At 38.5% G+C, this 13,571-nt stretch overlaps 1 protein-coding gene across 1 annotated transcript in view; it reads left to right on the top strand.

The window, feature by feature from the left end:
- Positions 1 to 13,571, top strand: part of LOC140234708 (WD40 repeat-containing protein SMU1) — a 74,098-nt gene that overhangs the window by 46,025 nt on the left and 14,502 nt on the right. The window contains exons 3-5 of the mRNA XM_072314742.1: positions 6,117 to 6,269; positions 7,151 to 7,390; positions 10,863 to 11,003. Coding sequence (XP_072170843.1) covers positions 6,117 to 6,269; positions 7,151 to 7,390; positions 10,863 to 11,003 — 534 coding nt within the window. The remainder of the gene's footprint in view (positions 1 to 6,116; positions 6,270 to 7,150; positions 7,391 to 10,862; positions 11,004 to 13,571) is intronic.

Below are 13,571 nucleotides of genomic sequence, written 5' to 3' on the forward strand. Positions count from 1 at the left end.
CGCTGTCATAGGTAGCTTTTTTTTGTCAAGATCGCACAATGCGTTGCTGTAGCACCTGCAAATTTTCATAAAAATCTTAGAAAATGTTGTTGATCAAACTACTCTCTCATTTTTTGGAGCAATTGACCCTGAAATTGTTGTGTGACCGCTATCAAAGGTAGATGTGCAAGACACCTTTTTTTGTTAGTATTGCATAATGTGTTGCCATAGTAATGGCAAAATTTCATAAAAATCTTGTGGATCGAACAACTAAGTTTCAAAGCAATTCAGTTGAAATTCAGCATATGTGATTAATGTAATCTGTAGTTGTGTAGATATCTTTTTCGTGTATAATGTGAAGAAATCTGTTGCCAACTCTGAGGTTGGGTGGCTGGAGGGTTGGTCAGTCAGTGCAAAATCTTGTGGCTCAAACTACTCTCTCATTTTTCAAGTAATTGACCTAAAATTTGCTTTGTGTGACCGCTATCATAGGTAGATGTGAATACACTTTTTTCATCTGTATGGAGTAAATATGTTACCATGGTAGCTGCAAAATGTTGTGGCTCAAACTACTCTCTTTCTTTTAGCAATTGACCTGAAATTTGGCATTTGTGACCCCTATCATAGTAGATGTGCAAGACCCCTTATTTATCAATATCTCGTAATGCATTGCCATGGCAACTGGAAATTTTGTAAAAATCACAAAATGTGGATAGAACTACTCTCTCAGTTATTAAGCACTTCAGTTGAAATTTGGTACATGCGATCAATGCAATGTATACTTGTGCAAGACACATTTTTATGTGAGTCTTAAGAGATCTGTTGCCATGGCAACAGTGCCCATTTTTTATACAAATCATCCAAAAATATGTGGATTGACCTAACTCTCAGTTTCTGAGCAATTGACCCCAAATTTGGCATGTATGATGGCTATCATAGGTAGATGTGTAAAGCACCTTTTTAGGTGATCCGAGTATCCTCTCGGATCACCTTCTGTATCTGTACTGATTCTTTGTTCTTCTTCTTCTTCTTCTTCTTCTTTATTTCTGGACAAAATTTGTGCATCTATTAACTCAGAAAGTTCTCATAGTATCAATTTCAAAATTATACCATATATGTATCGTGTCCCAAAGTCGACAAATTTTATAAAATCATAGTGATCAGTCAACCGTGACGTCACTATGACGTCATTATATGAAAACACATTTTCATTCATATCTCATTAATGAAAAGGAATTTTTCAATGAAATTTGCGTCACATATATTTCAAGTCAAGTGCATTCTAGTCATATTATCAAAATTCATATTTATTATTAAGAAGCGCGCGTACGCGCGCGTTGAAATATTTGTATGCTCCAATCGAGCTCAAATTTATTTTGCACACGTTTCAGACCATTTGCAGCATTTTTTGAAAAATTGAAAAAATTAGACGGGCGCGTACGCGCGCGCGGATATACGCACGCACAGCTCATACGCAATAAAAATTTCCCGTTTTTTCACTTTGATCGGATGCCTGAAAAGTCAAGGAAGATTTCTACCAAGTTTCAAGTCAATCCGACTCAATATGACGTCATACGGGCCCGTCAAAGTTGAAATTCCGCGCGCACGTCAATGGCGATATACAGTGCAACTATGCCAAAAAACCGCCAATTTTAAATCCGATTTTACTCTTCAGGATGGACGGTGACCCCCCATTTTCTTTACATATTCTGAAAGCTGATGAGTTGTACATGTCATTTCATGGGTTGGCGGTGCTGAAAAAATGATCAAAAGATATCAAATTTCTTAATAAAATAAAAAAAGAAAATTTTCAAAATGACATCATCAAAATTCAAGTTCACTCGAGCGTATTTCACTTATCCTTTGCCGATTTTCACACAAATTTCAGTATGTTGTAGCTTATTAAATGTTCTTTCATTTATATAATAACAACATTTTGATTGAATGACAGCATCACCTCGTAAAAATGGATTGAAAGTAATCTTGTCAAATTTGACCAGTTTACGTGTTATCTCTATGGGAGTGCAGTTTTTCTGGAAATGAAAATTGACATGACTATCTTTCTCGAGCACTGGCTCACTTATGCTTCGCTGAATTTCTCCCAGATTTTAGTATGATGTAGCTGAGACTTTGGGCTATCGTGAATGTGCCCTTCGTTTTTTCTTACGGAGTCGGCATCACGTCCAAAAACTTGGTTGAAATTAAAGCTTATCTTCGATGTATTGAAATATTTCTTTCTTTCTGCAACTTTCTTTGCAATAACTCAAGAAAAACATACCTTATAATCCCCATATTTTGCACATGTTTAGTTCATGTTACGTACGTTATTTCATAAAATAACAACTACTTGATCGGACACCATCTTGGGTTTGTAAATTAGGGTCAAAGGTCATAAATATTTCATCCTGTATCTTAGTAAATACATGTCATATCTTTCCCACATTTTGCACACGTAAAGACCATGTTACAAGGATCATTTCACAAAATAACCACTTTTTGCACAGATGCCATCTTGTCTGTGCAAAGTGGGGTCAAAGGTCATATGTACTTTTTTCTGTATCTTCGTTATGACCTGTTATCTCTATGGGAGGGAATTTTTCTAAATGTGAAAGTTGACACTGATGATTGTCTTTATCGAGCACTAGCTCACTTACCCTTCGGTGAATTTCTCCCAGATTTTAATATGTTGTAGCTGAGACTTTGCGCTATCAGAGATAAGCCTTTTGTTTTTTCATACGATGTCTGGATCATGCTAAAAAATTTGGTTGAAATTAAAGCTTATCTCCGATGTATTGAGATATTTCTTTCTTTCTGCAACTTTCTTTGCAATAACTCAAGAAAGACAGCCCCTATCATCCCCATATTTTGCACATGTTTAGTTCATGTCACGTACATTATTTCATAAAATAACAACTACTTGATCGGACACCATCTTGGGTATATAAATTAGGGTCAAAGGTCATAAATGTTTCATCCTGTATCTTGGTGAATACTTGTCTTATCTTTCCCATATTTTGCACACGCAAGGACCATTTTACAAGTATCATTTCACAAAATAACTACGTTTTGCTCAGATGCCATCTTTGGCGTGCAAAATGGGGTCAAAGGTCAAATATACTTCATTCTGTATCTTCGTTAGTTCATACGGAATTCGGTACCAAAGATGACAGGTCTGACTCCCTTTTCTAAATGAGACTCCAAACATCACATGGCCAATGTCCCCTCAACACATATGAAACCTGTATGGTCATGCCTATTGGGATCAGGACTCAAATCATTGATTTCCCAATAGATCGGATCACCTAATTTGTCAACTTGATGACAAATTCCGAGTCTAGTTTTTTGTTGAGATTGCATAATGTGTTGCCATGGCAGCAGCAAATTTTCATAAAAATCACACAAAATGTTGTCGATCAAACTATCTCAGTTTTAAAGCAATTCAGCTGAAATTTGGCACATGCGATCAATTTAATGTGAAGTTGTGCAGGACACCTTTTTTTTTTTTTTGAGAGTGTTAAGAAATTAGTTGCCATGGCAACAGCAGTTTTTTAAACAAAACAGTTTGTCAGCATTTGACCTTAAATTTGGCACATGTGACTGCTACTGTACATCTTATATGCAGATTTTATCTGTTGTCATGGTCGAACAATGTGTTGCCATGGTAACAGCTTTTTTTTCTTAATGAAAATCATACAAAGATATTCCCTCATTTTTATGCCTCTGCTACAAAGTGCCACCAGAGACATTATGTTTTCAGGTTGCCTGTCTGTCTGTCCTTCCTTTCGTCTGTACTCAATTGTGTGAACAGCGTATAGTAACTAAAATCTGTTTGAGGTATCCTGATTGAACTTGGCATTATGTATGAATGGACAATGTCCTATCAACTTTAGGGTGCATATGCTCAAGGTTAAAGGTGAAAGGTCAAGGTCAAATGCTGGAAATTTCACTATTTCCCCATATCTATGCAATGGCAGAAGGTACAATGTATTTTCTTGAAACTTTGTACATACATGTATTATCCAGTAAAGATTCTATGAGAAAGTTTGGGGCCATGAGGTCAAAGGTCAAGTGAAAATGCTAAAATTTCACTTTTTCCTCCATACCTCTGAAATGGTTCAATGCATCTTCATGGAACTTAATACATACACAATTGTAGATGCATGTACTGTCTGACAGTGATTCTCTGGGAAATTTGGAGGTCAAAGGTCAAGGTCAACCCCTTAAAATTTCACCTTTTCCCTTTATATCTATGCAATGCCTGAATGTATTTTATTGAAACTCGTTATATAAGTAACCCAATAGAGATTCTCTGAAAAAGATTTTAGCGAAAAAGTCAAAGGTAAGGTGAAATGCTAAATTTCACTCTTTCCTTCATATCTCTGAAGTGGCTCAAGGTATCATGAAACATGGTACATATTTATTCATGTACTGCTTGACAGTCATTCTCTTGGGAATTATAGGGTCAGGTTGGCAAAGGTAAAGAGTCCAAGACCAGGTTAAAGTACTAGAATTTCACTATGTAATGCTGAAATTACACTTTTTCTCCATACTTTGGAGATTACTCAATGTATAAACTTATAAAAGGGTCAAAGGTCAAGTAAAGATCCTCAAATCCCTAAATACTTGCTCTGTTTAAACAATATAGCCATTCATCCTATTAAATCTAGTTCCGGAAAGTGAACACTGAACAAATTTGTGACAAACATGTCATTTTGATCTTTTGCCAATAATGTGGATCTGTAGTCACACATTGTCAAGATGTACTAAGACCCTAAATGATGTTGGTCGGGCGGTCGGTCTGTTGCAAAACCTTGCGTCGCGAACTCCTTCTACAGTTTTGAAGCAATTTAATTGAAACTTAGGGTAAATGAGGATATTGAGGTATAGATGTGCAAGACATGTTTCTTTGTGTTTGTCGGACAATGCGTTGCCATGGTAACCATAATTTTACCAAAACCTTGTGGATTGAATAACTGCCATAGTATTTAAAGCAATCAATTTCAAAATTGGTATCTATGATGATCTATAGGTGTAGTTATGCAAGACACTCGTTGTGTTTCTACTTGACAAAGCGTTGCCATGGTAACCGCATGTTTTCTTTGAAATCTTGTGGAGTGAACAACTTCACACAGTTTTGAAGCAATTGAAATCATATTTGGTAGGCATTATGGCTTTGAGGCATAGATGTGGAACACATAATTTTTGTGTTTGTCAGACAAAGCATTGCCATGGTAAGCATAATTTTACCAAAACCTTGTGGATTGAATAACTTCCACATCATCCAAGCAATTAAGGTCAAATTTAGTATGTATGATGATAGGGAGGTGTAGTTATGCAAGACACCAATGTGTTAATATAAGAAAAATATGTTGCCATGGTAACCACTCATTTTTGTATCAAATTGAACCGTTTAATCTATGAAGGTGAAATTTGGTGTGTATGATGCTCTTTAAGTGTAGTTTTGCAAAATGTCCTTTGTATTTGTATTGGACAATGCGTTGCCATGGTAACCGCATTTTTTTTTAAATCCTGTGGAGTGAACTTCTTCCACAGTTTTCAAGCAATTGAAACCAAATTTGGCAGGCATTATGGCCCTGAGGTATAGATGTGGAACACATAATTTTTGTGTTTGTCACACAAACCGTTGCCATGGTAACCACAATTTTACCAAAACCTTGCAGATTGAATAACTTTTCCATCATTTAAGCAATTAAAGTCAAATTTAGTATGTATCATAATCTAGAAGTGTAGTTTTGCAAGACACCAATGTGTTAGTTTAAGGAAAATGTGTTGCCATGTTAACCACTCATTTTTGTATCAAAATAAACCATTCAAGCTATGAAGGTCAAATTTGGTGTGTATGATGGTCTTTAAGTGTAGTTGTGCAAAATGTATTGTATCAGACAATGCATTGCCATGGTAACCACACTTTTTACCCAAACCTTGTGGAACTCAGTGTCAACTCTGTAATTGTAAAGTAAACTAAAATTATTCTGTTTCCAATTCGACAAGTGCACAAACTTGGTGTTAACGTCATTGCCCTCATGACATCACATACTATAAAGCAACACTAGGGGCGGGGGTATTAATCACCTTCAGTGATAATTCTAGTTTCATCTTGATTTTGTTGTCTGCAGATTGTATTGGAATTGATTGAACTGCGTGAGCTAGGGGCTGCTAGATCCTTGCTTCGACAGACAGACCCCATGATTATGCTGAAACAGAACCAACCTGATAGATATGTCCACCTTGAGAATCTGCTGGCTAGATCTTACTTTGATCCAAGAGAGGTAAGCTTGTTGTGTTCTAGCACGTTACACATATTTTTCAGTCAGTTGCCTTGATGGTGCTGAGGTTACCCGTATGTGACGTGCTCTCACTATTGTATTGATACTGCACTTGCGTAATTTTCATTCCACACAATTTACCCTCTTTTTAGGTGTAATGTCTATCCATGGATCTGAAAGCAATGTCAGCGCAAATAACAAGGAAAGGCTCAACATCAGTGGTAGCCTGATGGAGCAGGGCCACCAGAAATAGATGTCAGGACAACACTAAGAAATGATATATTTTGGTGCAAAAAAATGATTTTAGTTAACAGACAAATATGCTGATGAAAGAACAAATGTCATTTTCCTGAATCTGTGAGAAGATATTCTACCAATTTCCAAAATTACCGCTTGCAACATCCCTGTAAATGTGTATAAAATCTACTCCTCCATCCTTTTTTTTCCAGCAAAAATAATTGCAGTTAACAGACAAATATGGTTATGAAAGAACAAATGTCATTTTCCTGAATCTGAAGAAGATATGCTACCAACTTCCAAAGTCACTGCTTGCAACCCACTCTATGGAATGAATTTATCAGTGCTGCAGCTGAACAACAAGCTTATAGCCTGATGTCATCAATGTGGTCCCACAATCTTTACTGTCAGGTCGGGTTGTGGCATTTAGTAAGGGGTGTCAAAACACTCTCTCAGTCTTTTTAGTGAAGTTTTCGTGATCTGAATTAATAATTATTTGTATTCCTACAGGCTTATACTTTTCAAACAGGTACAATTTACCTAATTTCTGAATATCAAGCCATTTTTCTCATTACAATGTCTTCAATGTCTGTCATTATAAAAATCCTGTAATTGCCTTGCATATGCCATGCATATAATTTTTCTAGGCATATCCTGATGGGAGCAGCAAAGAGCGGCGCAGGGCTGCTATCGCCCAGGCCCTGTCAGGGGAGGTCAGTGTAGTACCCCCATCCCGTCTCCTGGCCCTGCTGGGACAAGCCCTGAAATGGCAGCAGCACCAGGGCTTGTTGCCTCCAGGTGTGACCATTGATCTGTTCAGGGGTAAGGCAGCTGTCAGGGATGAGGAGGAAGAGAAATACCCAACACAGCTCAGCAAGTCTATCAAGGTGAGAGATGAATTCATGAATGTTTGTCATGTATGTTGGTATGCTATATATATGTGTGTGCATATCTTGGAATTTTTCACGTGTTGGACTTCGAATGTTATAATTATACCCCCGCCAAACGAAGTTTGAAGGGGGTATATAGGAATCAGCGGACGGTCGGGCGGTCGGGCGGTCGGTCCGTTGCAAATCTTGCGTCGCGAACTACTTCCTCAGTTTTCAACCGATTCCCATAAAACTTGGCACAGATGTGTGCCTTGGGTTGTAGATGTGCAAGACGCATTTTTTGACAGTACCCAAAAGTACGTTGCCATGGTAACGGCATATTATGGGCAAAAATGGGTACAAATCTTGCGTCGCGAACTCCTCCCACAGGTTTTGATCAATTTTTATGAAATTAGGTACAGATGTTCATCTGAATATGTTAATGTGCAAGACACATATTTCCGCAGTGGCAAAAAGTGCGTTGCCATGGTAACGGCATGTTATTGGTGAAATATAGGGCAAAATGCTTCATGGCAAAACTGATTCATCAGTGTTCTTCCAATTCTCATGGAATTCATATTGAATGTTTGTCTTAGGATATAGGTCAGCATGACACATTTCTTGACAGTGACAAAAAGTATGTTGCCATGGTAACAGCTCACATATTATGAGCCAAAATGATGGAAAATTTTGTGTTGCAAACTACTTCCTCAGTTTTTGCCCAATTTCCATGAAACTTGGTACAGGTGTGTGCCTTTGGTTGTAGATGTGCAAGACGCATTTTTCGACAGTACCCGAAAGTACGTAGCCATGGTAACAGCATATTAATGGCAGAAGATCAAGGAAAGATCTTGCGGATTTAACTACTTCCTCAGTTTTTTTACCAAAGCTTATGAAATGTTGTTTTGACCAAAGCTTATGAAATGTTGTTTGGCGGGGGTATAACCAGTCGCTGTAGCGACATTTCTAGTTATAAGAAGAATGAGTCTCAAATACGCCATCTGTAGATCCAACAAGAAGGTTTTTATTCACAAAATTTTCAACCCGCCTCGGTCCTTCGTATACACTACACTGACGAAGGACCGAGGCGGGTTGAAAATTTTGTGAATAAAAACCTTCTTGTTGGATCTACAGATGGCGTATTTGAGACTCATTCTTCTTATACACACACACACATACCGAATATAAATATATTTGTAATATATATTTGCAATAGATAGTTTTTGTGCATTTGTATTACAAGACGTATTGTACAAGTGGATATTTTCATGCTCTGTAGGTATGGATGAATTTTGCATGTTAATTCTGTGGAATGAAAACATCCCATAATGGTATACATACATAACAAGCAAAAATATTTGCATGATTTTTAGTGAGCTATTGTGATCGTTCTTCGTCTGTCATGCGTCGTCCGTCGCGTGTAAACTTTTTACATTTTCATCTTCTTCTTGAAAACCCCAAGACCGATTTTCATCGAACTTGGCAGGTAGCATCCCTAGGGAGTTAGGATCTCAATTTGTTAAAATGGGCACCATGCCCCGCCCAGGGGGCCCCAGGGGGGGCCCAAACCCCCCAAAATTAAGGAATCTTTAAAAATCTTCTTCTCTAGAACCAGAAGTGATAGAGCTAAGTTAGTACCATGAGTTAGTACATTGATGACTGTAGTTTCAAGTTTGTTCATTGTGGAATCAGGGGTGCCCCCCTTGGGACCCAGGGGAGGGGGAATGGGGAGGGGTCCTAATGGGGCCAAAATTGTACATTTTCATCTTCCTCATGAGAACCCCATGACCAATTTTCACCAAATGTGGCAGGTACAGTAGTATCCCTAGTGGGTTAGGATCTCAATTCATTAAAATGGGCACCATGCCCCACCCAGGGGGCCCCCAGGGTTCCCAAACCTCCCCCCCCCCCCCCAAAAAAAAAAAATAATAATAATAATAATAATTATAATAATAATAAATCTTTAAAAATCTTCTTCTCTAGAACCAGAAGTGATAGAGCTAAGTTGATACTATGAGTTAGTACATTGATGACTGTGGTTTCAAGTTTGTTCAAGGGGGAATCAGGGGTGCCCCCCTTGGGACCCAGGGGAGGGGGGTGGGGAGGGGTCCTTAGTGGGCCTAAATTGTACATTTTCATTTTCTTCTTGAGAACCCCATGACCGATTTTCACCAAAATTGGCAGGTAGTATCCCTAGGAGCATAGGATCTCAATTTGTTCAAATGGGCACCGTGTCCCACCTGGAGGGCCCCAAGGGGCCCAAAGCTCCCAAAATTAAAGAATCTTTAAAAATCTTCTCTAGACTCAGAAGTGATAGAGCTGAGATAATACTGTGAGTTTAATAGTACATCAATGACTGTAGGTCCAAATGGGGGCCTAAATTGTACATTTCCATCTTCTGCTTGAAAACCTCATGATGGATTTTCACCAAACTTGGCAGGTAGCATCCCTAGGGGGTGAGGATCTCTGTTTATTAAAATGGGCACCATGCCCCACCCAGGGGCCCCAGGGCCCCCCCCCCCCCCATCCCCCAAATTAAGGAATCTTAAAAAAAATGGGCCCATATTGTACATTTTCATCTTCTTGAGAATGCCTGGTCAAATTTTGGTAGAGCTGTGAATAATTTAGATTAGTGACTGCGTGAACTTGCGATACTCGGGTGAGCGCAAGACCCCTGGGTCTCTTGTTATTTTCCCGCTAGTTTCTTGTTGTATGAAATGCATGAAAATATCTACTTTTACAGTAATATTTTGTGGGTTGTTAATTTGGCAAGTATTGGTAAACTCAAGAAGATAAAACACATTGAAAATATCCCACATAAATAGTCATGTTTATTCAGAAAAAAAAGTAGTGTACATCAAAAAAAAAATTATTGGATAGCATTCCTGTGGGGCTACCTTCCATTAAATAAGTAATGATACAAATTAAAAAAGTTTCCAGACAACAATGTTTATTTGTTGCCTGTACGTTAGCTCAAACAGAAACATTAAAGGGCCATGTAGCCCTCACCTGTATGGAGCTGGTTGGGCAGAATGACATTCAACAGCATGCCCAGCACTACCAACCAAAACAATGTCATAATTCTGAGGTCAACCTACATCGTACTAACACCAACTGATTTTAGTTCAGGTTATCGCTGGCGCCAGTTTTGACATAGCAACAACACCAGCACTAACACCAAACCTGAAATAACCCACCACTACAATAAAAGTTGAGCTTGTTTGAATTCTCTCTCCAAGGCACAAGTATCAAACAGGAAGGGTGGCTTCTGGTGCCTTAAGATATCAAAGACTGATGAGAGTTCAACTTGATTGTGTACCAGTGGTAGGCATTATATGCGTAATAGTCATGATTAGGCTTTATGGGAATTTGAGATAGGCTAGTGATTCCTGGTCTCTGTTGATTTTTGTGTATGCTAAGTACTTGAAAAATGCAATAAGCATTGTGAACCCAATAATCGATGTCAATCTGAATCCACGACTTTGAACAGTTCGGTCAGAAGTCTCACGTGGAGTGTGCTGCCTTCTCTCCTGATGGTCAGTTCCTGGTGACTGGCAGTGTGGATGGCTTCATTGAAGTCTGGAACTTCCAGACGGGAAAGATCAGGAAGGATCTTAAGTACCAAGCTGAGGTGGGCGAATCAAGTGATAACAAGTGTATTCAGTATAATATCTTACTGTTCTTTTTTTTTTCTCTCTCTCTTTTCCTCTGGCATAGGCACCCTTTTGAGGTTCTTTAGATTTTGCATTGAGGTGTATAATAAGCGTGTTTGGTGTGGGGATTCATGAGCGGCTCAATTTCCCCAATCGCATATATCTAGAGAAGCACTCTGAGAGCACAGACCTCCACCAAGCATGCAACTCATACCACTGATCTTGTTCTTCTATGGAGATATCGGTGATTTCCACCCATATACGTACTTATAGCATTGTGTGCTGAAAGCCGCCCGATTTCCCAATATAGAAGCCTTTGTTACGTCATAAACCCTCAGCTGCACGGCGTGCCTCGCCCTAGCAGAAACTAGAGCACGCACTTTAGTGCGCGCATTCAAACCTCAAATATGCGCAGCCTGAACTCCGAAGTTCATTGACCCTACCTGCCAAAATATCAAAAATCCTTCATAAATTCCCCCAAAATTCTCGGATCACTACCAAAAGTTAATCATCTGTTACTGGTATCATTCTAAACCTTTCCTGCAAGTTTCATCTAAATTCGTTAACTACTTTTTGAGTTATTTTGCACATGGACAAACTAACGAACGAATTAACTAACTAACAAACAAACCAATGGTAACGAAAACATAACCTCCTCCCTTGGCGGGGGTAATTATAAAAACTTAAATGGCAGCAATGCTATTTAATTTCCATAACAATGAGTCAACAATGCTGTGACAGTGCACAGCACGCACTCCATTTGATCATACACATATATCACAGTACTATGTCTATCTTGTAGGTTTTCCTTGTAACTGCTACATGTTGGGAAAAGAAATATTAACTTTTAGCTCTAAAAGTGCATTTCTGTTGTGAAGTGGAAATATTTTAGTAGCGATAAAAAGGGGGAAATGATTGCCAGTGCCTGCTGCACAGTAAATTTGCATTACTGGACGTGCCCAAGTAAACAGCACAGTGGGCCAGGGAGATATTGAAGTGCGCTAAAAATCATTTTGGGCTACTTGGATTTGTAAATATTTTTGACATGCCCTTTTTGAAAGACAATACTTTGAAGAATATTTTATTGAAATATCTAAATCAGGTATGTACATTAAAGGGGTATATTTCCTGCCTCAAGTAGCAATATATATCATATTAATAGTTTCAGAGCAAATTGTGACCACTTTAATAAATAATCATACAAATATGTAGTTTTTAAGGTATAGATCTGTAATTGCAACTGATTGACAAATTGCCCTACATCGACGTAAATAAGCACTGAATTGATCAGTGTTTTAGTAGTAGCCATGATAAAAAAATCATGGGCGTACATACTCGAGCAGGATTCGAACCCACGACCTCCTGATCACCGCTGCATACAGTAAAATGAACTCTGAGGAATATGTGAGAGCAATTACAGATCTATGAAGTTCTTCCGTCGAGATGTTTTCATTGCAACTGATTGACAAATTGCCCTACATCGACGTAAATAAGCACTGAATTGATCATCATGAAAACATCTCGACTGAAGAACTTCATAGATCTGTAATTGCTCTCACATATACCTCAGAGTTCATTTTACTGTATGATACTGTAAAAATGCAAAGAGACTTAATCTTCGTGAGACTTAATCACAGCAGTACCAGGCCTCGAATTTCGCCAGTTTTAGGGACAGGCAATTTTTTGGTTTTAGGGGCACTCTCTCTCAAAATTTTGAAGGGCAGCAAGGAAAAGTTGCAGTAAGCATGGTAATTTTGAGAGAGGCATTGCGGCAAGTAGATAGGGCATTGCGGCAAATTGCCTTTTGCCTCCTGGATAATTCGAGGCCTGCAGTACCCGCTGCATGCTATAAGGATTAGAACCAACACTTGCTGTCGGGCGAAAGCTCGGTGGTCTAGTGGAGATGACGCCTGTTCGGTGATCAGGAGGTCGTGGGTTCGAATCCTGCTCGAGTATGTACGCCCATGATTTTTTTTTTTTTTTATCATGGCTACTACTAAAACACTGATCAATTCAGTGCTTATTTACGTCGATGTAGGGCAATTTGTCAATCAGTTGCAATGAAAACATCTCGACGGAAGAACTTCATAGATCTGTAATTGCTCTCACATATTCCTCAGAGTTCATTTTACTGTATGATACTGTAAAAATGCAAAGAGACTTAATCTTCGTGAATATTACCGGTATATGGTAAATATCCTGGAAAATAGGCTAATTATTTGTTATTAATATATCCAAGTGAAAAGTTTAGACTTCCATGGATTTCCAACTCAATTTTATTACTACTGGGTTTCTTGATGTCTCAGCTTTAAGCTGATACCAGATTTGGCTGCCACCTTATGATCACTTTTTCTGTCAGAGCTGATTTTCCGTGACACAATACATCTATTTTGGACCACTCAGAGCTGCTCAAGAATTCTCTATTATAATAGAGCGCTGCGTGATTTTTTTTTTTCCTAACACGTTGAAGAACCATATACATGATTAATACTGAATAAGAAGTTAATACGAATCAATAGGGCTAGTTTTGGCTACTGAAAGACCCC

The sequence above is a fragment of the Diadema setosum genome, chromosome 11 (assembly GCF_964275005.1).
Source record: "Diadema setosum chromosome 11, eeDiaSeto1, whole genome shotgun sequence".
Taxonomy (NCBI): domain Eukaryota; kingdom Metazoa; phylum Echinodermata; class Echinoidea; order Diadematoida; family Diadematidae; genus Diadema; species Diadema setosum.